A 27150-nucleotide genomic window follows, 5' to 3' on the forward strand; every position below is an offset into this window, starting at 1 on the left:
AGATGATAATGGCCATCTTTTTCTTCTTCTTTTTTTGTTTTATTTTTTTATAACTTAATAATTAACTAAGTTACAAAATTAACCTTTAATAATATATATTTATAACATATAATCTAAGGGCAATTTAGACCATTGCCGCCCACTAACTATATATTGACCTTATTGCATCATAAATCCTCCATTTTATAAAGACAACAACAATTAGGTACTTTTAGGTTTAACCCCTAAATTTTTATTTTACGCGATTAAGCCATTTTCTTTAATCGGTCACTCAAACGACAAAATTAAAACATGAAAATTTCACACAATCAAATTCACACATAATAAACATAGAAAATAATATTAAAATATTTTTTGGACTCAGATTTTTGGTCCTGAAACCACTATTCTGATTAGAGTCAAAATCAGGCTGTTACAGAAATAGTAATTGACATTAAATTGAAATTGGATGTATAATTGATAAATAAATGAAATGATATGATATTATGAGAATGATGTCCATATGGTTAAATGTTGAATTGGTTTTGAGAATGGTATTGAAATGTGATTCTAGGTGATTTGACTTATTTCATATTTGAAATGTTATATGATGAGGTTAAATGTTAACTCACATTTTTCATATTTGATTTACCTTGTTAGGCAAATTTTAGGAAGCTAAGTAGCATGTAGTGTTTAAGTATAACCTAATGTAAGCTACTTGGTTTATTACCTGTTAACTTACCAAGCATTTGTAATGCTTACCCCATTTGTTTTCCCTTTTCATGTAGATCACTAACTTGCAGAACGTGTCTAGCGGATCGTCGAGGAGCTCACACTATCCTGTTATTGATTCGGTAGTCTTTCTATCATTTAAAGCTCGATTTTGTAGCATGTAAATTGGTCTCAATATGGTTAAGTATTTATTTTGTAAGTTGATGAAATGGTCCATATATAATGCTTGTTGGACTGTGTATATATGTGTTTGCTTGGTAACATGTGGTAACATGTTGAATGACTCTTAAACAGTATGATTGAGCATTAAATGGTTTGGTTAAATGATATTATTGAATAATTAATTGGCAAAGTTGAGTAGGTTGAATTGGTATAAGTTGCATTGATATGTTGGATGCCAAATTGTGGAATTGTTGCATTGAATGGTTAAATAGGTTGTTTGAGCCTGCATTTGGTTTGGTTTTGTGTAGGTTTAAATGACCAAATATGCATCGTTTGAGCCTTTGGTTTGTCTTGACACAAAATAGCCACATAATAGCATATTTTGTACCATACAGACTATCTACACGGCCGTTTGTCCACAGGAAACTAGGAAACATTGAACCCACACAGTTCCCGATTGTGACACAGACTAGCCACACGCCCACATGAATATTGTAGATTCGGTCATTTAAGACGGCCCAACCATATGGTTGTATGACTTTTGATGAAATTTTGCAATTTGGTCCACACGACTTTAGAGAGTTACACGGCCTGGACATACAGCCATGTGACCCCTGTGTTACATGATTATCTTTAACTTTTGAAAATGTTACAATTTAGTCATTGTTAATGCTCAAGTCTACGAAACAGATTTCGTAAGCTCAATTAAGGCTCGAATTTAATTGTGTGTTTTAACATCTAGGTATTTATGACATGATTGAATATTTGAATCGCTTGTTTATGGTATACTTGACCAAAAATTTCAAAAATGTTACAAAAAGGTCCCTATTTGATTTGGGTTGACTTTAAAACATTCGTATACTTGAATAAGACCCGGAAATGAATGTTCATAATATTCAATATTGAATTATTATTGATTGTATGATTTATTATGTGAAATGATAATTTTACTGAGAATTTTTCTGTTATTTCTTTGGCAACGAATGTAGCACTCAGTTGCTCGAATCCGATGATCGGGTCGGGTAAGGGGTGTTACATTAGTAATATGATAGAAAATTAAGGATATTTTTATCGGTTCAAAAGTTTTCCAAATTCGGTGCTTTTATATATATCATAGATATATATTATAGATACTTTTATTTTCTTTTCTTTTTTTTTCTTTTTTCTCTCGTATTTTCTCTCACCTTTCTCTAAATAAGTAAATGATGTTTGAATTGGACCGAACTAGTTGGACCAAAGTATAGATTCGGAGAAGGTAATTTAGATTGATTGACCTAGAAGTCGATATAGACCAATTGAACTGGACAAAAACTCGGTTGGATCGAGCAATTGAATTGGTTAAATTAAATTTTTAAAATTTTTTAATAATTTATTTAATCGAATTGGACAGAGCAATGAACCGATTTAACCATTAATCCGGTTGTGAAAACCTTAAAAAAAATTGACAACCCAGTTACCATGCAACTTGATGAACGACGATGGGACTATTTGACTTATTCATAATGTCCTATTTCAAACATTAAACTATGGGTAAATTACACTCATGGTACCGCTGACGTGACATGTTAAATCATATTTCAAACAAATATTTTAGGTTAAATTATACAATTGGTCCCCATATTTTTTTTATTTTGAGCAATTTAATTTTTTTATGTTCTTTAAACTTTTCTTCTTTTTTTTCCTTTTTTTTTCCATTCTATTTTGCTTATCCATCTATTTTACTACCCCATTTCTTTTAACATATCAAGAAGCTGAATTGACAATAAAATGACAGTTAGCAAATGGTATGGGTTTAGGGAGGAAAGAGGAAATATAAAAAAAAACTTTTAATTAAGAGATTTAAAAATTGACAGTTACACCAAAATGAGAAAAAGAGTTATAATTTAAGTATCAGTTGGTGGGTTAAGTCTAAGTATTATTTTCGTATGATGTTCCTGTCTATCCGAATGCAACTTCCACAGTTAGTGTTCAATGGACAACCAAGGGATGCGGTAAATGGGCCCTGCAATTTATTGTTGGATAGGCAAAATAATAAATGATCTGTCCAAAGATAGAGCAATTAATGCAAAATCTACCGAAAAGAAAAAAAAACATTTGAGTTCCTGTTCTAACCAAAGACATTGCCCGTTTGTTTGTCACAAAATGTCAGAAAACATGTGGTTATAGGCGACATCATGAGTCTGGGTTACATAGAAGCAAACTTGAAAGTAACTCTTAAGCACTCATGCCTTCCCTTTCTCCTGCTTCACTCCCATTCTCACAAAACAAGGTGGAAAATTGATACCAAACAATATCCTGTTTTTCAACTTTATTCCTCCCATTATTTCTTTGATAATTATGACATGCTGCTGCAATCCAATTTCCTCCCTCTTTTTTGAATAGTTACAGGAATTAATCAAACTGTACATTCATCACAGTATTTCATGAACAGAACCATAGAAAACATCCGCAAGGTGGGACCAAAAATTTTCACAATACTCATCAACATATCACTCCTACTCTGGTACCACCTATGCATTGCACAGAGGATAACAACAGAATAAGCTTTAAATACTGAAATGCTTGTGCCTGTTAGCTATGATATCTGGACTCGAGTGAGTATCAGTTACGGGTAGCTCAATCTTTTTTCTAATTATAATCATATTATCTAAAAGATCATACTCAATAATCACATTCATATATGTCAGACATAGATACTTAAAGAAGAATGAAAAGTTCGGGTAACAAAGCTGATCAGTGCCACAATGTTAAGCTATGTTAAACAGACTAGAATTGTCATAAACGGATATATGTCTCACATGGGTATGTTCAAATTTTTCTAGGTTTTTCCATGTATATGAAGTGGTCTTGGAAAGTCATGTCTCCATTCCGTGTAAAAAGATAGGTAACATATGGTATCACGCAGATACTTAAAAGAAATATGAGAAGTCGAAGAAACATGGATGGTTAGGGTGACCAGTGAAATAAAATACACGAACCAAGACAAATTCACGCATACGGCAACTATAGGCTATAAACATGTACAAGATGCAATATACGTAGCGAGTGAAAGTTGACTTTCACAGAATGTGTTTATTAAACATACAAACTTTAAAAAAAAAACAAAAAAACAAAAGGGGGTCAGCAGATACATATACAGATAAACTCTTGCTCTAGCAAGTCCTTGATGAGTGCAAGGGCCATACCTGCAACACGAGTCCTTATCCTATGAATTTTTTCTTCTCATATGGTGAAGAATGAGAGGTGATCCTTCAAATAAATCCAAAAGATAATTTTCCAGATCCTCTGGGGTATACTTAATGTATTTTCCAGAATTCCTTCCACTCTCTAGCTGACTCCCAAATCTCCCCATGAAGGATCTATAAGCTGGAATTACTTTCTCTGATATAGAAATTCGAAGCTCTTCACGAAGTTGAGGATCAGGGACCTTCCAACCTGTCTGAATCCTATATATTTCTTCAAAACATGCATTGAAGTTCTTAAATCTCTCCTTCAAGGTCACCTTGGAGGCATTGTTAGAGCTACCACCAATTCCTTCATCCTTCAGACAATACAGAGCTTTCATCCAACAAGCCCGAAGATAACTTGTAGCATACTGTCGTACTTGGCCACGCCGCTTACGAACCCAATTGTCTCCCAAAAGCTTACCCAGCTCAGAATCCTTCACCTTTTGCACTATATACAGAATATTATTCATCAAAAATATACAATGCAATGCACCATCCTCATACAGTTTCGATTTCTCCTCGAGATTGGACTCCAAAGAGGATATCAACAACAACAGCCGTTTAGCAAATGGAGTCGTAGTCTCAAGCTCACTATCTTCACTCTGTAATCCATCATCTTCTTCATCCTCATCACTCTCCAATAACAAATTCAAAGTCTTGCTATAATCGACAAGCAGTTTGACATAATTCATCACATAACGTGTAAGTGGATGAATCTCACCATTCTGCATAGGTTTCTTCGAGGCCTCACTCTTCACAGCATTCTCAAACTCCACAAAAGTCCCTTTCGCTGCTTCGCCTAATCCAGACAGCACTCCCTTTGCTTCACTACACAGGAATTCATCCGTAATCATCATCTCAAGATCGAGCAATGCATCAGCCAACACATCATACATATCCAGAATTCGAAACAACTTCTCAGATGATCTTTTCCCGATAGCCACTGCTTCGCCAAAATTCAATAACTGCATTACACAGCCTTTAGCAGTCTCACTAAAACAAATTTCTTTGATCGAATCGAACCCATTAAAGATCTGATCACAAAGTCTCTTTTCCCCACTCAAAAGAACCCTAACAGTAATCTTAATTGCCTGAATCCATTTCTTCATCTTTTCATCCAAAGCTTTCCACTCAATCTTCTGAACTTCCTCAATACTCAACTTCTCAACTCCAAGAATCACCAAATACTCATCCAAAGCATCACGCCTAACATTACTATAAGTTTGAACGCACTCTTTTTCATAGCCAGACCGGATCATCCGGTCTGCAATCTCTTTCAACTCCACAACAGCATCAGCATTTATCAAATCAACACATAAATCATCTCCCAAACTCGCTCCTCGGTCGTGAAAGCACCCTCTTACGCTATCAACCTCTCCGAAACTCTCAAATTCCTCATCAATTTCCCCTTCATTCACTGCGAAAGAAAGGGAAACCCTCCGGATCGAACCGTAAAGCCCCTCCGCGTCGAGTGGGACGGTGTTCCTAATCAAAATAAGCCGAAACTCATCTTCTAGCCTCGACATAGCCAACTGAACAGCGGCCTCAGCCCGGTCCATGATTTCATTATCGGACCGAATCGACACATCAACAACCAATTTAAGGATTTCGTCAACCGCTGAGAGGTACTCGGCGGCTTCATGGGGAGAGTCTTCCCAAGGAAGAGAGTGACGGGAAGTGTCAGGGTTAGATGAGGAAGAATCCCACCGGAGGATCACTTTCTCGGCGGCGTCAAACCGTACGCCGGTACTGTCAGAGTCTTTTTTTATTAAATTGGTGATGTTGGATAAGCGGTTATCGAAGCTCGAGAAAATCAAAAGCATATCTTCACGAACCTCTTTTGCAGTGTTGAGACTCTTCACTATCTGCTGAGCCGCCGCCATAACCCGGTCTTCGCCTCCCGCATCAAGGCTAGTCGTAGTCGTAGTCGTTCCCATAGTCGATGCTTCAGTCCTCTACTCGCTCCAGTTCTCCGGTTTCTGTTTAACCTTTGTAACAACCAGGGGACTAGAGGCGGCTCAGAGTGGAAGTGAAGTGGAAAGGGCCATTTTGTGATGTTCCGGTTCGCCTGTGATTACTGGTTTTGTGTGATTTCTTGACTTTTTTTTTTTTTTACGGGAACTGAAAATTTTGAAGGGAATTAGTTTGAACCGGCTGGTTTGGAGAGAGGAAATGGAAATGTGGTCTTATCGTTTAACAAGAATTTCTAATTTTTTATTTACAATTTTAAGTGTAATTATTAACATTTTCAATTAAAATTTATTCACCATATTTACTTTCTATCAATTACATCATATGCGATAACTTAGTTAAATACCAAATGGGTAAATTTTATAAAATGGGTAAACAACACTGATAATTTTTTTTTTGTTATTTATTAAGAAAAGTTATAAAATGATTATTTAATTATTTTATTTTATTTTTTCATTCAACTATATTAGATTTTTAGATGTTTTTATTTTTACATTAATCAATTGGTGATAAAAAGACAAAATTAGATTGATAAATAATTATTTTATAACTTTTCATAGTTTAATGATAAAAATACAATGCCTTCTACAATAGTTTACCCTAATATTATTGATAATTAAATTAGTATTTTTAAATTAAAATTTATTTTTCATTCAAACTCAAATATTTAAAAAAATAAAATAAACACCCACGGACTGTTAGATTTAACTTTTCTTTTAATAGCAATTTAACTTTTTATAATTACTCCTTAAAAAACTTTTTAAATACCAAAATTAGGAGCATATTTCAACTTTTTATTTTGATTTTAGCCATTCTTCCGGTCCAAATATTTGTTCTTAAATTTTATTTAAATTTCACTATCAATATGTAAAACGAACTTATATTCTTTGACAATTTATACATCTTTAAACTATGTATGAAATAACTCTTAGAAGTTCATACTTTTTCCTTAAAATTTGTTTAAACTTCACCATCAAAATGTAAAAGCCAACTTACAATCTTTGACTGGTATTGTAAAGATTTTTATTTCTTTTACAATTTTATTTAACTAATACTAAATTATAATTACTCGATTTTTAAATTATGAAAAGAAATTATTATTTATTTAAAATTAGATGCAAATTTTACAATTAATTGACAAGTTAAGATCTAGACTAATCATTTTAAGTATATTGTAAATCACTTAATAATTAATATTCTTAGTCGGTGCAAAAGTAAGGGCAAATGACCAAAAAAAGTCCTTTTTTTTCAATATTTACCGAAATGGGCCGGTTTTTTAATTATTTACCGGAATGGGCCATTTTCCGCGAAATCGCGTCCACGTAAGTGCGATGTCAGGTTACGTGTCAGGACATCGCGTCCACGTCAGCGCGATTTGCTGACGTGGACACAAATCGCGTCCTTGAGGGAGCGATTTGCTGACGTGGCATGAACAGTTTATGTTTTTAAGCTTGGAAAACTTTGAAAGGCCATAACTTTTGGCTCGGTTGTCCGATTGAGACGATTTTTTTTTATTTCGAATAACTTTTCGAGATCTACGCGCTGACAAACTGCTTAGAGATGAATAGAGACTAATTTGTAAAGTATAATTTGTTAGTTACGAGTATAGGGACTAAAGTGTAATTATTTCAAAATTAGCATGAAATTTTTGTATTTAAGAATATTTGAATGTTATGAAAGGATGAAATTGAATTTGAATTGAAAAACGAAGCTTAGATTTGAAAATATGACTATTTAGGTTTTAGGGACTAAATTGAATAAAATGGGAAATTTTAGGGAATTTCTCAAAAGTGGAATGAGCTGACTTATACCTATAACAGGATGATATAAGACAATTTTGTAAAAAAATATCCGGTGTTTACGTCAAATAAATAAGGAAAATAATGATTTGAATGTTTCAAAATTTAATTTTAAACCGAAAAAATCAAAATTTAGGGGCAAAAAAGGATCTTTTTTGACGAAAACTGCGGCAAACCGCCTTTGGCCTTTCGAAATCAAAATTTAGCGGCAAAAAAGTTATTCGAAATAAAAAAAATCGTCTCAATCGGACAACCGAGCCAAAAGTTATGGCCTTTCAAAGTTTTCCAAGCTTAAAAACATAAACTGTTCATGCCACGTCAGCAAATCGCGTCCTCGTAGGCGCGATTTGTGTCCACGTAAGCAAATCGCGCTGACGTGGATGCGATGCCCTGACACGTACCCTGACATCGCGCTTACGTGGACGCGATTTCGCGAAAAATGGCCCATTCCGGTAAATAATCAAAAAATCGGCCTATTTCGGTAAATTTTGAAAAAACATGGCCTTTTTAGGTAAATTGCCCCAAAAGTAAAGGTGTAAAGTAATTATTGAATACTAACCCATAAAACTCTGACATCATAATTGGTATTATTCCGGAAAATATGTAAGAGATTTTTCTCGAGAAAAATAAATTAAGATTAATTTGTATTTATGAAAGGTAGTTTAGGCATTGGAGAAAGTATTAAACGTGAAGTGTAATAAATTTTGTTAATTCAAAGAATATATTAAATTGAAATGTGATAAGAAGGAAAGAGGCTAAAGTGAATATAAGGATTAGTTGAGGCTAAATAAACATTACATAAGTGAATATATTTAGAAAATTCAAATTTTAAAATGTGTTGGATATTGAGTAGTATTTGTCACAATTGAATTTAAGTCGAAAAGAAAGATTTAAATTTAATTTTGACTCATTCTAGAGTTTTATTAAAAAGGAATGACAATCTTATGAAAGATAAAATAAATTTTTTTTCTCTAAGTATTCTCATCTATTTCTTGACTCCATGACAAAATCCACCCAAAGGCCCTCAAAATTCTTGCTTACTCATAGTGAAATCTTTTTTCCCAAACTCGCTTTCATCTTCATCATAAACCCTAAGGTTTATACATGGGTTGTAAGAAAAACTAGAGCTAGTGAAAGAAAGCTTGTGGTAAGATAAGAAATTATTTTCCATTTACTTCCATCACACTTATTTGAGATTATTATGACCGATGGCTATATGAGTGGTATTAGAGCTTTTGGGTATAAGGTATAGGGTGATTTGTTGTAATTTGATGCGCCAAAATAGGCTCTTTAGTATACATAATGAGTTTGTTTTGAAGCAATCTATGAGTCTCTTCTATACTTTTGGTTGATTTTTATTTTATAGTATTAATGATTGTTTTTTTTAGTTTAGTCCTTCTGAGGCCCCAATTGGCAAAATGGTGCCATTGAGACTCTAATGGTGTGTTTGAATTTGTGTAGAGAGACGACAATGGTCAAACCTTGAGGAGAACTACATCGACCTGAGTGTCGCGACATTGATGTTAGGATATCATGACACTAAGCTTCCACTACCTCAAGGGTGCAGGACTTCAACAAGAAATCAATCTGGAGTAGAGTGTTGAGGGTGTCGTAACATTAAGGGTGTTGTGTCGCAACATTGAGCCCAAAGTAGTGACACTAAGCCTCCAAGGTCATGATACCACTACTGATTATTGAAGTGAAGAAGTTATGGCCACTAACGAGGATGTCGCGACACCGATGCTAGGGTGTCACAACACTGCTGCTTGACAGGGTTATAAATACTATTGTGGTAGTCTTAAGTCCAACACAAACACAAGTCAACTCATACACTTCAAGGGCAATTTTGTTAATTTTAAGGTTAAAATTTTTGTCGTACAAAAGATGATTTTGTTGTCAAACTTAAAGGAAAGACCTTTTATCACATTTTTAGCTTAGTAGTTACTCTCTCCTTCATTTTTAGGTTTTAATTCTTTACTTTTCTGAGCTTAGTGGTTGTAGTTGGTAGTTTTCTTAGTTTTACTGTAGTTTTTCCTTTCTTTGCACTTAAATACAAAAACTTTACTTTGTATTTTGATTTCTCTTTAATCCCTTTAATATATTTAAGCTTTGTTAACCTTCAAATGGGTAAAAATCTCTACTTTAGCTATGATTTCTTCTTCATTGTTGCTGCTATCATTTTCTCCAAAGAACTCATTAAGAGTCCCAAAGATTCTTCTAACATTGCTTTTTATGATTTCCTTAATGAATCATTTGAGCATGTATTTGACTAATGTTGGGGTATTGGTTAAGGATAGTAACTAAACCTCATGATGGTTGGTTGATTGAAATGTCGCATGGTTAATTTTTTGGGTTAGGGACTAAATCGTAAAAACTAGACTAAATTGAATAAACTTCAAAACCTAGAATTGAAACCTCTAGGTGAACATTTAGATAGGTGAGATCGAAAGGAGATCCTATTGGGAACCAATTTGATTATCTCGAATTTAGCTTGGTGAGATCGAGAGATAAACTAGACTAAATCATTTAATTGGGTAAAATTGTGACTAAAAGGTAAAATTGAACCAATTAGGAGTTTGAACCCTTTAGATCCCTAATCCATGAATTAATCAGCTACATGCAAGTCAACCAACAACTTTTTCCCATTAAATTGTTATTTTTACACTTTGATTATTTTGCAATTTAGTCCTTCTAGGTGTTAGGTAGCGTAATTAATCCTTGAGAATGATTTTTCGTATTATAATACTTAACGAGTAGCTAGCTAGACTTCTTATTTTCCTGTATTTTCATTTTTAATCTCCTTATCACCTGAAATCTCTAGGGTTTGATCCTCGAAAAATTTTGTGTTCTGTTGTAACACAAAAATGTTACAACTGACCTGTCACACTTGTAGATAATCAATTTATTTTTTATTGTTTTTTGTTTATTCTCTTGCCTCGGTGCAGGCATGCTGAGGTGTGGTCAAGTTGGCACTGTTGCCAGGGATTTTGTGTGTGATTAAGTTTATTTGTGCGGTTGTTGCATGTTTTTCTATGAAGGTAATTGGTAAAAGCTAGGTGTATAGATACAACGCTTTCTTTACTTGTATTTAGTTGTTTGTTTCACTTATTCTTTTATTTATTGTAGGGGGTTTGGAATTTCTCTGAGCTACTTCTAATTGATTCAGAGTAAGAATAGCCAGTCAATTCATGGACCAAAGGCCAACTCACATTGAGGTCTACCTTATTAAAAACCTTTTTCACATATTTCTTCACACAAAATCATCAATTCACATATTTTACCATAACTTCACATATTTTCATGTCGAGAATCATGTCAATATATATTAATACATTTTATCATAATTCTTTCTAAAGTCAATATCACACTCTATAGTAACAAAACACATGGATATCAATTTTCATACACATTTTCCGATATTTATTTTCCAAGTATATTAATGGCATTAAAAGTACTCCTTTGAACGTAACAACACAACCACATATCAACTAACACATATATTATATATAATGTCAATGCGTCATGCTTCACCTATGTGTTAGCATAATTAATACATTTAATTATTTATTACTTACATTAAACAAGAACGTATAGTAATTCCCACGAGAACTTACATTCAAAAGCTCCTCTAAAAGCTCCTCTAGAAAGCTCTTTCTTTTTTCCCTCATTGGTACTTACATTAAATGGAAGGAGAGCTTCTCTAATGGTTTCACTCTACCACATTTTTTTCCCCTTGCTAGAAGCTCCTCTGGAAAGCTCTTTCTCTTCACAAATCACACAAGGCAACATAAATACGTATTAATAAAGCATGGAATCAACATTAAAGAGCCATTTTAATGGCTTAACAAGCACATGAACTCATAAATGTAAAATGAAATTATGAGATGTTAAGAATGTTAGGAAATGAACCCATATTGTAGTAAACATGTAACTGTTTTCTATTTATTTGAACGATGAATAAATAAATAAAGTTAATTTCACATTTCACTATTATGTCTTTTGTATTTACTGTCTTTTATATTTTGCATAACGAAATTGTGATAAGCAAATATTAGCTCATTAATTGTCTAAAGTTTAAATTGAAGATAAATGGCATTGTAAATAACGTTTACATTGCGAGAAAGACAACTTACTTCAGTAGATGATCTAAATGAGTCCGTAATCCTGTAAAAGAATCAAAATGAGCATTTGATTCAAATATTAAGAAGGATTATTATGTCGTCTATAATTCCAATTGGGGAGATAGCTAGTCTCAGCTATCGAAGTAGTTGACTCCACGAGTAGAGACATAGATGTATTCATTGGTAAAATGATACATTGGACTGGACCCAATATGAATTAATTTTGAATCCGTTTGTGAATTAATTCACTTGTGACATTCATGGTGTGATTTACCTAAATCCTGAGTTAGTCACTGACCATGTGTATGCAACTCATGTACTTTGATATAAGTAGAGGCTTATGCTCTAAAGATGATCAAGCCCATAACCAGTATGTTGGGTACATGACTTGTGTATGGCATGGTTTTACTAGCAACAGTGAAATTCATAGCTCAATTAAAGAGTTAATGATATCCTCTCATTGACATTGTGTAGATTGATAAATATGGAACGTGGCCACAGGTTGCTTGTTCTCAAACAAGCAATTTATCACAATCATTTGTTGGCAGTGATCATATTAATCATTAAGGAGACACAATGCTGACAATGAGATAAATATGATTGTATTGAGTGAACGGATTTAACTCAAAGGAATCAAGGATATCATATAAGGGTAGCACACACATGATGAGGTCATTGGACAAATCAATTGGATGAATTGCTTTCGTAAAGAGTGTACAATAAGGATTTTTCAATCATAGTACTTCTTGTGGCCTGACTTCATAATTAAGTAATTGCGAATTATCGGAATGATGCTTTTGGACATAATTGCAATCACTAGAGCCTAATTGTATATGTCTGATTGCTCCCTCCGCTAGCTCAACAAAAGCTCAATTAGACTAAATTTCAATTAGAAGAAAATTCTACGACTTTGGGAATAATTTAATTAAGTCGATTTATTCGATGTGGAATTAAATTTGGTGGTCGTAAGAATTGTTCAACTAGAGAATTTGATTAAAGAATTTTCTTGAAAAATTAATTTGGAAAATCTAAGTGATTTTTGAAAAAAATTAATTTTGATCAAGTAAAATTAAATTAATCAAATCAATTAAAATTAATATGATATTTTTGGAAGTTAATTTTCAAGTCAGACAATTGGCCCAATGCGTAATTGAACTTGAAAATTGGACCTGAGATTGTAAATTGGGCCCGAGAGCCCAAAATTGATACCAAGACCCAAAAATTGGTCGGACCAGGCCTGGTATGTGAAACCGGGCTGACGATCCAACCAGTGGCTAAATCGGACCAGTTGAGTCGTCTTTGACCCAAACCGAACTGACTCGGGGTGTCGCACCTGCATCACCAGACACGGTAGTGCCGGTGGCTACGACAGTGACATCCTGGTGGCTGACAACGGTTGGTTGTCGGTGGTTGAGCAGTGGAAGAGTTACACTCCTATTGGGACTCTACCAGAGAATTTGATTTCAGATTAACTATTCTAAAAATAATATTATTTTAATAGTTTAGTATTAAATTAAATTTAATACTTATCTTAATTTTATTTTATTAATTTAATATTAAAGTGATTATCTTAATATTAAATTTAATTTAATGTTTATCTTGTAGATAAATATTTTATTAACTTAATAAGATTTAATATTAAATTTAATCTAATATTCATCTTGATAAATATTATATTAATTTAATATTAATATGATTAAGTTTAAATCATAGTTGAACTCTCTAAACTCTCACTATATAAAAAGAGCCTTGGGTCATTATTTACACACATTTGAATTCAAAAGAAAGTTATAGAGAGAAAATTTTCTGAAGAAATTATTTTAGAAAATTTCTAGACATATATTTCTTGATTACAACTTGGCTCAAAAGTTTAGAGAAATTACGAAATTACCCCACTGGTAATTTTTGTGAAAAATTTTCTGATTCGAAGTGAGCCCACACTCGGCAGACGTAAGCTTGAAGATAGCGGAGAAGACTACTCAGTTGAAGCGCTCCAGTCGAAGCGCTCATCCTAAACAAATAAAAAAGATACAATTTTGATTAAGTGTTTATTATTTTAAATATCACAACCAAGATCTTGTTTTGGAAAAAAATTTAAAACTCTGACTTTTCCCTAAATTTATTTTTAGCTGTGTTTTCCAAACCCGTGATGAGTGGGTGGTGAAGTTAATGATCACAAATGGTTCAAATATGGTTTATATGAAGTGATTTTGCAAGAAAAGGAATAAAAATTGTGAACATTTAAAGAGAAAAGAATGAAAAATAGCAAGGAGAAGCAAAATGGAGTTTTTCTTCTTCTTCAAAGAGTGGTCGGTTGGTAAGGGGAGGCAATGGGGTTCTTCCCCTTTTTCTATCATTTAAAAATACAAAAATGTGGTCAAAAAGTCAAAATGGCTCAATGTAGGGCTAATATTAATTTATAAAACAAAAATTAGTTTTTAATGCTCCAAAAATCATCTCATCACAACACACACCTATAAAGATTAATATTTTAACACAAATGTGTTAAATAGAAAAAATCATCTCATCACCTTAACTCGTATTTTTACTTGATTAAGTTCAAAACTCTAAAAATAACTTAGAACGCTAACATATGACATTTCAAATGTTCAAATATGAATAATTGTAGAGAAATTCAAATTTCATATCGAATCACGCCAAATTCTTGGGAAAGCCATCATATGATAAATCAAAAAATTTTAGGTTTGTCGCTCAACTTTGAAGTCAAATCGCCCATTAAGGAGGAAAGAGCACAAATTCAACTATGAGCAGCCCAACCATCCATGAATTAAATAAATAAGACTCCCTAGACTTGTTAAAAAAAATCACAAAACAACCCCAACAATTTCTTCAAGTGACTGTTCAACTCCCTCACTTGAATCAAGCTTGGACTAGTTATTTTTCGTAAATTCATCCACCTCCCTTAAGCTAGCCCCTTCTAGTATAAATACCCCTTCCTATTCCCTCAATTCATCATCCCTCATTCATCCATTCTTCTCTCTTTTCCATTTTTCTAAAGAGTTTTGCAAGGCTTTGAGAGCAACTCCATTCAGCCATAATAGGAGCATTTTAGCTTGGTTGCTACTACAAGAAGTGAAGAACAAATGAGTAGCAAAGTGAGTTGTGCCTCGGAGAACCACTGAAAACAACTTTGCATTTCTTTCCCTTTACTCTTTTATTTTTTGTTGTTCAATTTAAGAAACATGTTTGGAACTTAGTTTTATGTTTTTAATATAATCATGGTTGCTTAATTCCTTTGGTGTTAGAATAATTGAATTTCCATAGCTTAGATTATTAATGTTGTTAATGATGTTATGTGTCTTGGTTACTTATTCATTCAGATAAGATCATAAATGTGTTATTCATGCATTATAAATGTAGGAATGCAATTGAATTAGTTATTAAATCCTAACCGGATTGTAATTAATTGACACAATATCTAAATGGTGTAAGTTTAATCTATATTTGAAAAATTAGGTTAAAGTTTGTAATAATTCAAGAGAACCTTATTACCTTGCATAATCCTATGATTTATATGGTTAAACTGTTTCATTATAGAAATATTATGTTACCTCATATAATTTGTTTTTCTGCTTATTAAAAATACTAATTTGTTGGCATAGACATATGCTAGACTTAATAGCTTAATAAGTATGAATTCTAGATGATGCCTGAAAAGGTAACCTTGAAGTCGTAACAGACATAGAAATATGCAGACAAGATGTTAAACTTCAAAGTTCGAGAGAAACCAAAGTACTTGTAATTAAAACATGGTTAATAAATAGTCGGGTTGCCATGAAATTTCTTGTAACATTAGTAGCATTATTTAAATATTTCTAAATTAGGAAGGAAAATTATTCTAACACATGCATGCTATTGTGATTTCTCTTAAAGACTTGTTTACTTATTTTTTTTCTTTATTTAATTTAATTTTAAGCATTCTTAGGTTAGTTTAATATAATTAAAAACTCATCTCTTTAATTTATTTTCATCACTGACCAATTAGATTGGTAATTAATTTTGTAACACTTGGTTTGCATAAACAGTCCCTGTGGAGGCAGTAACTCTTACTCACTACTTTATTACTTGTCAACGATTGTATATACTTGCACATCAATCGAATAATCTCAAGACAGCTTGTAAAAAGATTTTAGTTTAATTGGATATATTTTTTTAATTGATTAAAGATTGGAATACACATATAATTATACTTAATACATGAAAGGAGCAATAAGCAAAAATGGGCGGCTTAAGGAGCTCTCCTTGTGTCGCCACTGTAACACCCCAAACCCAGCCTAAACGTTATGGCCGAATCTGGCAATGTCACATTGTAACACCCCTTACCCGTATTCAATGCCGGAATAGGGTACGAGGTATTACCAGAACATATACACTTATAAACGTATTAAATTGAGTTATAAAATTTCATACAGATTAAAACTTTCAAATTATTGTCTTCGAATCGCTAATTAGGGCTTACGAGGCACAATATATACTCATTCGATCCAAGCCTTATAGCTACCACCATTGTAATATATTAAATATTCAATATCTCGTAAAGATTCGCTAATCTATCCCATATACTTTCACACAGATTAATTCACAATTCACAAGTCTTATCATTTCAAAGCTTATAAGAAACATGTACATATCTATACTAACTCGTATGAGTCTCATACTCATTCATATGCTCAATAAATCCGTTAAATCATTTCAACATCGAAGAATCCACATTATGTCAGAAAAAATACTAATAACAATCATAAATCTTTTCATATTAATTTCATGTATCATTTATGAACTTCATATATCATTTCATAAATATGTAATTCACTAACACATCTTTCCATATACAATATCCAATTGGTGAAATCACTAACACATCTTGCCATATACAATATCCAATTGGTGAAATCACTTAAATGAATTCAACTTCAACAATCACAATAAATCTATCACTTGAATATGAGTCCATGTAACACTTACCAACTTTGTCAAATTATTGAACGTCTTACGGAATTAAGTATTTATTTTCTCGATGCCATAGTTCAACTATGGTCTTACACGTAATCACATAACATATACCGATGCCATAGCCTAGCTATGGTCTTACACGTAATCACATAACATATACCGATGTCATAGCCCAGCTATGGTCTTACAAGGAATCACATATCACTTATTGCCATAGTCCATCCATGGTATTTTTCGTCAATTCGTCTTTATCACTGAACGAAAGTACTCAACCTTGCGTTCTACTCAATTTGAACTTTCATTCTAATTTATCTATCTTTATCAACAATCATAATTCAAACATGAATATGTATATAGAATAATACATTATGTCATGCATAATACTAACAAATAATTGTTTGGTTTCAGCCATATGAATTTACAATTCAATTCATAATAACTAATTGAAATGAAACATTATGTCATTTCTAATTCAACGTTTATCAAATATAATCAGGCATATGATCAATTTATATACAAATCATTCATATATTTTATATTTCCTCCTCCTCCTCTCCATTCCACATCCTTAATGTACATAACACTCTTATAAATAACATTTTCTATAATTTTACTATCCACTCACATGTATATTCAAAGCTGTCTATCCGAGTCAGAGTCACTAAATTATTTTTATCCGGAGCTATAGAGCTCCAAATTAAGATCCGTTAATTTTTCCTGAAACTAGATTCACATATATTCTTACCATAAAATTTTCATAATTTTTTCTTAGCCAATAAGTACAGTTTATTCTTTAAATTTTCCTCTATTCCATTGCTCAACAGTTCTGACCTCTATTCACTAAAAATTAATTATCTCACTGTAAAGAATTTGGATGGTACTTATGTTTATTTCAATTGAAAATAGACTCATTCAGGGTTATAAACATATAAATTTTAGCCTGTAATTATTTTTTTACAATTTTAAAAATTTTCCAAAGTTACAATAGGGATTCCAAATTCATTCTGACACTGTCTCACTAAAATTAAAATAGCTCAAAATATATAACTCTTTTGCTTACTCTGTTTCTTTTATGTAAAAATAGACTCATTAACCTTTCATTTCATATCTTATTCACTCTCTAATTCAATTTCCACCATTTTTGGTGATTTTTCAAAGTCATGCAACTGTTTCTGTCCAAAACTATTTTGCTGCTAATTCTACTATTTCATAATTTCACTTTTTCACTTTCGATCACTATTCAATTCAATTCCACACATATATTCATCATTCAATTACACTTAGTCGTTACATAATCTCATATATTTTCACTTAGTCAATTTCCCGTTGAACACTCGGAATATACACGGATACGTAGAGAATTAGCATATAAGTGCCACACTGATATGTAGCTGAAGCTACCACTGAAATGTAGCCGAAGCTACCACTGATATGTAGCCGTAGCTACCACTGATCAATAACACTAGAAATGTCCACGGGCCTGCTCACACAAGCTGTCAGGTGTCTGCAACACATGCTAGATCACCTAGCACCCGAGACTCACTGTAACACTGTAACACTGGTCTCTAGTGACATGTCACTTGTATCCACTTTTATTCCCAAGTTCAACCGGGAATTTACACTTAACACTTTATTTTAAATACTTTATCACTTGAATAATTCATGAACAATTTTCCTTCCACATTCAATAATAATAATTCACATATCAAATATAATTCACAATTTATAAAAATATATTTCTATTATTTACACATAACTTACTTTGGTGCAACAATATAAAAAATTTAGCAATTTAGTCTTTAATCTTTTCTTTTCTCCAATCAAGGTCGATTCCAGTTCTTTCTTGATCTATAATAACACATTTGAATTATTTAATACTCACACTTATCAAAACAGTCCTTGACTCAAACTTATCAAAATTACAATTTTGCCCCTAAACTTTTGCATATTTACACTTTTACCCCAAAGCTCATAAATTAAACTTCATCCCTTATTCTTATGTATTATGACATGCTGAACATTTTTCCCTTCTATGGAAACATCAAATTCCCACTCTAACACTTACTTATGAACATTAGGTATTTTTACCGATTATGTCGTTTTACTCGTTTTCACTTAAAATCACTTAGCAAAAGTTGTTTAACATAATTTCAAGCTTCATATTCTACCATAAAACATCAAAATAAACACATTTCACCTATGGGTATTTTTCCAAATATAAACCCTAGGTTAAATTATTGCTAGAATAAGCTAAATCAAGTTACCGGGACTCTAAAATCGTAAAGAACATTAAAAACGGGGCTTGGAATCACTTACTATGGAGCTTGGAAGCTTGAAAATCCTAACTATGGCTTCCCCCTTGCTATTTTCGTTCATCATGGATAGACCTGTCCATGGGCTAGGCGGCCTACCACTGCCCTTAAAATATGGGAGGTTCGGATAAAAATATAGGCCGAAATATGGGCTTGGGCAAAAAACGAGGCCTGCTTAAAAATGGGCTGGGCTCGCTCAACTTTTTAGCCAGGCCATTTTACCTACTTGGATATAATAAATATATATTTTTATTTTATTTTTAATTTTAAAATACTTTAAAAATATTTTCATTTTTATTTTTATTTTAAAATATTTTTTGTGTTTATTAAAAATCGGGCGGGCCGGGCTGGCTCTTAGGCTTATTATTTTTTCCTGGACAGCTGGACAAAATTTCACGCCCATATTTGGTAGGGCCGAGCCCGGGCCTAAGAGTCGGGCCAAAATTTTTTCCGGGCCCGGCCCGGCCCATGGACAGGTCTAATCATGGAGAAGATAAGCACATTTTGCAATCTTTTTCCCTTTTTAATTCTTTTTATTACTAAATTACCAAATTGCCCCTAATTTAAAAATTTCCTATTTCACTTATCTCATGTCTATTTTTGTCCATAACTTAACCAATGGTCTAATTGCCATATAAAGACCTCCAATTTAAAGTTTCATAACAATTGGACACCTCTAACATGTAGAACTCAACTTTTGCACTTTTTACAATTTAGTCCTTTTGACTAAATTAAGTGCCCAAGCGTCAAAATTTTCGAACTAATTTTTCACAAAATTATTTCGTGAAATCGTAGACCATAAAATATAATAAAAATAAATTTTTTCCTCATCGAATTTGTGTTCCTGAAACCACTATTCCAGCTAGACCCAAAATCGGGTTGTTACAGCCACCATGGTAGTCGATACCATACCAGTATCACTTGTTTTGGATGGTACATACCATTCCAGTCCTCAACCGGTTTTGACTGTTTTTTGGCCAAGATTTCAGTGTGTTTTGACTGTTTCATTGTGTTTCGACCCGTTTTGGCCAATATTGGTGCGTACTGTTCCATACCAATTGGTACAAAATTTTGATATTTTAAACTTAGCTTTTAAATTTTTTTACCTTAAACATTTTAAAATTTATTAAATTGAACTATAATTATTAAAAAAATTAGAATTACATTTAAAAATTAAACTATAATTATTAAATTAAGTTATTCGACCTACTTAAAATTTTAAAACTTATATTTGTATATAAATATATTTATATGGATGTAATTAAAATATATTTGTATCCATGTGTAATATATAAGTTATTAAAAAATTAAAATTTAGATGATAAATATGCATGTGAAATTTTTTTTACAAACATCGATAATTCTAAAAAGGTACACCAAAACATATTGGTACTGTTATGTATTAATATCAGGAAAAAATAGTACGTTCATCGATATTGGTACTGACTACCTTAACCCCTTTCTCTCTCTGCAGAGTCCTACTAGGACTCTGGTTTTCTATTAAAATATTGTTTTATTGCTTCTTCCAATTCAAGTCAACTCTTGTGAATTTTTCTCTATATACACATATAAGTGGGTGTCAAAATTCAGAAATTCTATTGAATTTTAGTGAAAATTTTATTTGATTTGTTTTTCTTTTAACTCAAATAAATTTTTAGTTTTCTTGAATCTTTTTTATTCTAAATTTGTGAGATTATAATTTTATTTTTTTAGAAATTATAATTCAATTTTGAAATTTTGAATTTTAGATTTGGATGCCCCAAAAGAAAAAGTCGACTACCCTCACTGGAAAGTCTTTGTGCATGTGTTCGATTCTTTGAGTTAGGGCCTACTCTCTAAGAGAGTTCAAAAATAATATATTAGTCATTTAGTTGAAAACTAAAAAGTCTAGATTAAATCGTTTAACAAATTTGACACATTCCTAAAGGCATATTGCATTTTGACCTATTTCTTTTAACTCAAAAATATATTATATTTAATAAATTTATTACTATAGAAATCACTAGAGGTGATCATAGGTTGGGCTACCCAGCCCGGCCCGACGGCCCGTCTAAAAACTGGGAGGGTTCGAGTAAAAATATAGGCTCGAAATATGGATTTGGGCAAAAAATGAGGCCCGTTTAAAAAATGGGCCGAGCCTTAGGTAAAACTTTTTTGGCCCGAGCCCGGCCCGGCCCGGCCCGAATTATATAATAAATATGTATTTTTTATTTTTAATCAAATATTCTTTTTAATCAAATATGTATATATTAAATATATACTTTTTTGGTGTTGAAAACTTTAATATAGGCCGGGCTGGGGCGGGCTCGGGCTTAGCAATTTTCTTTTGGTCACGGCTTGGACAAATTTTTAGGCCCATATTTCGAGCCAGACCCGGGCTTAAAAAATGGGCCTAAAATTTTATCCAAACCCGGCCTGGACCTCTAGAAATCACAATAAAAATCTTATTTTATAATTTTTCTTTCGAAATTTCACTGCGCCAATTAAACCATTTCTCGTACTAATTTTTCTAACAGTTGCCTCTGTCCTGCCTCTTGACCACCTCCTCTTGAAGTGCAAGAATAATTATTGGGTGAGCTTGTAAAGCTTGATCCTTTTTGTCTTGTCATTCATTCGATGCTCATAAATCAACAACGAGAAAATCAATTAAAAATGTTGAAAGTAATTTACATTGAATATGGTAAAATCAAAACATTTATGCGTAATAATATAAGGGAAAATTCTTATTTATTATATATGTATGATAATAACTAGACATAAAATAAAAAAATTAGTATAAATTTAAACTTGAAATTAAAAAATAAGTAAAATGAGAATTTTTTCCTTCTCTTTACTAAAAATAAGTCATAAAAGTGATTAAATATTATCAATTGAATTAATTTATTACTAACCTTTATACTAAAACATGTGTAAATATTAACTTCCAAGTTTAACAAAATATATATATAATCAAAGCCAACTTCAATCATGGCATTTTCTATTAGGTGCAATAATGGTTTATGATTCGATTTTGATGAACTAAATAATGTAATTAAATTGATTTATCCATAACTCTTCCTCAACTCTTAAATAGGAGGATAATACACTTCAATATACTCGATTCCACATCTTCCCACACTGACAACAATATCGATACCAATCGGCTAAAACTAATCGATAATAATTGAAAATTTTTAACTTATGAATCGAATCAAATGTTTTTAATTATTATCCGAACTAAACTATACGTTTAACTTAATGTATTTAAATGCAGCTTCCTCCTAAACATGGTTGCATGTAGCAAACTATGTTGATATACATCTAATGCATATCTGAACAAAAGTCGCAAACTATCAAATACTTCGATAAACTTAAAAACCCAAAAGGGAAAATTAAACATTCTCAGTTAATTTATGATAAAATTATACTTTGAACCCTAAAAATAAAAATACTCAACTAATTCTTTTAGAAATAATAAAATTACATGTCAATCTATGGTAAACTAGCACTTTAACCCCCCAAAATATGAAAAAGTTCTGTTTAGTTCTTTCAAAATGATCGAATTATAAATTAGTATATGACAAACTTACATTTTCATCTCTCAAAAATTTTATAATTCGATTCCGACCTAAAAAAATTCTAGCTTCACCCTTGTGAGTATATTCTCTCACACACATACAAGTGGGAATCCTCAAAATTCTTGTTCCAAGTTTTTCCACATATTTGAAGAATCATACACTCATACCAACATCTGTATACCTATGACATACGAATGTTGGACAAGGATACTTTAGGGGAAAATGAAAAGTCAACGCAACATGATCCGCTGCTTTCTTCACATACGCAGGTTTTTTTTTTTTTTAAAAAGCAATGTTCATAAAGATGAAAAACAGAGTAAATTCTAGAGAACAGTTGATTTTGAGGGAAGTAGTTTGCCTGCACTATTTTATGTGTGCCAACGGTAAATTACATTGCATTGATTTCCAGGCAGAAAAGTCCATTTTATGTCTCACCCTGAAAGAAGGAAAAAAAGAAAACATATTTATATTTTGAAACTGAAATATGTTTGCTTCTACTAAAATATGGACTGGAAGTGAAATGGCAAACTCAGCCATGGCACCAACCATATTCGACAACTGATCTCTTATACTGTACACAGACTTCAGCATTGTATCCAGTGTTTCTTTGGCTAATTGGAATGACAAATCCGACTCTTGTGGACACTGCATATCATTTTGAAGCTGCATAAAGTGCAAGTAAAAAAACATCATATCACTACTTTGGGAGAATAAAGAAAATCATGCAATCAAAGAAAAGTACATATTATGTTAACATTTTAAAGATGACAAATTACCCAATTCCATACATGTGAAAATCTCCAATCTGTAACATAAAGGCATCCATGGCACCAACTTGTCAACAAAAAGGTTCATACCTTCAAATTGATAACAGCCACCGGTTCCCTCACTTCACTGTCCTGAGTTGCCAAATTCCAAGTCATTGTCTTTAAGCGTGGCAAAGAAACCTGATTTTAATTAATTTAAGAAGTAAAATTGTTACCTATACCATCCATGATCCAACTAAATTTGGGATAAATATTCCTAAGATAGAGCAAAATAAAATTCCTGACCTTATCCATGTGTACATCTGCACGCCATTCTCTTTGAAACTTTTGCAGCAAAAGTGTCAACAGTCTTTGTAATTCAGGAAGAACCTCACTAGGAAACAGCTTTTGAATATCATCTTTGCTGATGTTCTCATAAACACATTTACGCATTAACATGCGGAGACATACTAGAAGCTGAAGAGTAGAAACATACGTAATTTATCTCACTAAGTAACAGCCAGATAAGATAAAAGATCCATGCCTTTTGAGCACACAACGCATAAATGCTAATTTGAAGAGAGATTATATAAAATATTTTTCTCAATACGAGGTCAGCAACTGCAATATTAAGGACATAAGTATATGAAACCAATATGGGAATCAATCTTTGATACAAGTGGAACATCCGAGGGATCCAACAAACAATTTGATGAGCCAAATTCCAGAGAAAGCAAAATCCAGAAACAACCCGAAGCAGTAATTTCCATGTTAAGTCTCTAGCTTCAGCATATAATACTTAAAACTGAACTTGAGAAATCTTTATACCAACTAGAGATCATTGATGGAAAGAAACAATTATATGAGCCAAAATCTAGGGAAAGCGAAATCCAGAAACAACCAGAGGAAGTAATTTCCATGTTAGATCCAGCTCCAGCATACAACAATCAAAACTAAACTCGAAAAGGAAACAATTAGATAGCCAAAATCTAGGAAAGCAAATGAGAGAAACAGATTAAGGAAGCAACATCACTGTAAAGTGCAGCTTTAGCATATAACAACCAGAACTGAACTCCAAAACTCTTTATAGCAGATACAGATCATTGAGCATAAGAAAATTAATAAAGCTGAATATTTCAAATCTTTTTATCAAATCAGAAAGTTGTTCTTACTAGTTTGCTTGCTACTTTAATCAACACTGTTGTTAAAGAGTAGTACTATTGTTAAAAGCTAGCATCTTACAGAAATAACAACGGCAATAGGAAGTACAACAAAATGTTTAGCAAAAACCAAATACTATAATCTTTACTAACAACGATGAGCATTTGAGTGAGGGAGTGGATAATTACCGGGTCAAGGTCGGACTCGTTTTGGAGCTGAAGCATTTGGCAGATGAGTCGACGGTCATCTGCGTCCAGACCAGTCTTCCAGGTTCTCCAAAGGGTTTGAAGAATATATTCCACCGATTCTTTGGAGTTGGCTCTTACTAACAAGGGTAGATGTCCCCAAAGCGTACGCTCCATTAGGTACCTCTTATCTCCTTCAAACTTTTGATATTAACTTCCCAAGGTCTTCCGGGTAAGCAAAGTGTCATTAAAAATAGCCTCCCCACAAGACCCAGAGTTGGAATTGGATTTTGCACGCTTTAACGACACAGGCTACGGCGCTCGAACTTGATGGGAGTTATGCCCGGACAAACTTGAGACTGTAGATTCAACCCGGAAGCCCAACTTGGCAACCTCTCCATGGGCCAGGCCATCCATCTTAACAATTTCTCTTTTCTTTCATTTTAGGGCCGATTTTGTTTGTGAATTTATTTTTTCTAGTCTTATTGTTCATCAAAGAAAGTAGTAAGAACGGGGAATCAAATTAACAAAATTAAAATACCTATAGAGTATGCATTATTTTTTTAAAATATATTTTATTTTATAATTTTTCATAGGATTAATTATGAAATTCATAATTTTAACAAGTTGAATTAATTGGCATGTGTTTTAAATTAAATTAATTTGTTTATTATGAGTTTTAAATTCAAGTAATCAATTTATAAGTTTATAATGATTCAAATTCATAGTAAATTATTTAATACTTTATTAAATGACATAAATCTCAAAATTATACATTAACTTTGATTTAATGTGTAATTGCACACGTGAAACTTTAATTGTGGTTCAAATGTATACTTAAAACTTTATTTTTTATTTAACCACACACATTTAAAGAAATAAATACATCAATTTATTTTTATATTGGATAAATATAATTATTTATGTATGCAATATATAAACATAAAATGATGTGTATATCAATAATTGTGTTATATATTTACAAGAATTGAATCAAATCAAAATTTCATGTATACAATCGCACATTAAACCATAGTTGATGTACAGTTTTGATATTTATCCTTATTAAATTGATACTTTTAATTCCACTCATTGAATATTGTTTTCATTTAATAAATTATTATTATTAGGATTTTCATGTAAAATTTAAATATTTTTATAGAAATGATGTTTTAATTAAGATCATTTTATTTAATAATTTATAATTAATAAGTTTTGTTTATATGAAATAGTTATAATTTTACTAAAATTTTCGACAATATGTTGTTATGAAGAACTAATTTAATAAAGAATGTATTTTATAACTATGGTTGTTATTGTTATAAGTGAAAAGTTGTTACAGAGGGTTAAAATAAAATGTAAAAATCGATTCTACTATAAACTTGGTCATTATAGCGGATGATTCATATCATACTGAGAGAGCTAACTGTAATAAAATTATTTCTTATTTAAATTTAATAAAATGTATTAAAATAAAGGGATAATATCACATTTGGTACAAGTATTTTTAAAATGCCCATTGTGATACCTAAACAATCAATTTATGTATTATTTGGTACTTGTACTTTCAAAAATGTGCAATGTGGTATGTGAACTATTAATTTATGTATTATTTGGTAGCTATATTTTTATAATATGTCTAATGTGATACTTATACTTTTAAAATGTTCAATATGTATATTATTATGTACATGGAGTTAACACCCTAAGTAAATGTTAAACTAATCAATGAAAATTCAATATGTAACTTTTTTTTTCTTAATTATCAATTCTATTATATAAAAGTTAAATAAAAAAAATAATTAGACCTAAACCACGTAAGTTTAACTTTTAAAAGATCAATTTCTTTTCTCAAAGGAGACTTGAAGAGCAGAGTAGTAATAGGTCTCGGCTTTCAATTTTAACTCAAAATTTTTTCTTTAAAACCTTAAAATTTCCGAAATTTATAAATAAATAAAGAAAACTCAAAATTTACGTCGTTTGCTTGACTTATTAAACTTGAGTGGAAGGTTTGAATAGCTTAATTTCGACTACCATGAGATTTTCTAAATTTTGCTTCAAAAATGTTTGAGTTCATCTTAAGTTAAAAATGTGAAGTTTTTGAAAATGAAAATAAAAAAATTCAAGATCAATTTTTGCAATTAAAATTTCATGAGGAGGAAACTTGATTTCAAATGAAAAGATAACATTAGTTACTTTAATGGAGAATATGGTATTTTTGGTT

At 31.8% G+C, this 27150-nt stretch overlaps 2 protein-coding genes across 2 annotated transcripts; both read right to left on the bottom strand.

The window, feature by feature from the left end:
• Positions 1–3881: 3881 nt before the first annotated feature.
• LOC105788687 (exocyst complex component EXO70B1) lies at positions 3882–6288 on the bottom strand. The gene has a single exon (XM_012615687.2). It carries the CDS (start codon positions 6035–6037, stop codon positions 4079–4081), a length of 1959 nt encoding a protein of 652 aa, XP_012471141.1. The 5' UTR covers positions 6038–6288; the 3' UTR covers positions 3882–4078.
• Positions 6289–22944: 16656 nt separating this feature from the next.
• LOC105788688 (uncharacterized) lies at positions 22945–25236 on the bottom strand. Its single transcript, XM_012615689.2, has 5 exons — positions 24930–25236; positions 23887–24057; positions 23692–23781; positions 23381–23497; positions 22945–23270 (listed from the first exon to the last, which is right to left on the bottom strand). The coding sequence occupies exons 1-5, from the start codon at positions 25101–25103 to the stop codon at positions 23259–23261; spliced, it is 564 nt and encodes a 187-aa protein (XP_012471143.1). The 5' UTR covers positions 25104–25236; the 3' UTR covers positions 22945–23258.
• Positions 25237–27150: the final 1914 nt, after the last annotated feature.

The sequence above is a fragment of the Gossypium raimondii genome, chromosome 2 (genome assembly GCF_025698545.1).
Source record: "Gossypium raimondii isolate GPD5lz chromosome 2, ASM2569854v1, whole genome shotgun sequence".
Taxonomy (NCBI): domain Eukaryota; kingdom Viridiplantae; phylum Streptophyta; class Magnoliopsida; order Malvales; family Malvaceae; genus Gossypium; species Gossypium raimondii.

What these genes read in the sequence shown, in the direction of transcription:
- LOC105788687 (XM_012615687.2), bottom strand. Translation starts at nt 6,037, where the DNA reads ATGGGAACGACTACGACTACGACTAGCCTTGATGCGGGAGGCGAAGAC.
- LOC105788688 (XM_012615689.2), bottom strand. Translation starts at nt 25,103, where the DNA reads ATGGAGCGTACGCTTTGGGGACATCTACCCTTGTTAGTAAGAGCCAAC. An exon ending in ACGAGTCCGACCTTGACCCG is followed by an intron (nt 24,058 to 24,929) that starts GTAATTATCCAC and finishes TCTACTCTTCAG; the next exon opens with CTTCTAGTATGTCTCCGCAT. An exon ending in CAGATGTACACATGGATAAG is followed by an intron (nt 23,782 to 23,886) that starts GTCAGGAATTTT and finishes AATTAAAATCAG; the next exon opens with GTTTCTTTGCCACGCTTAAA.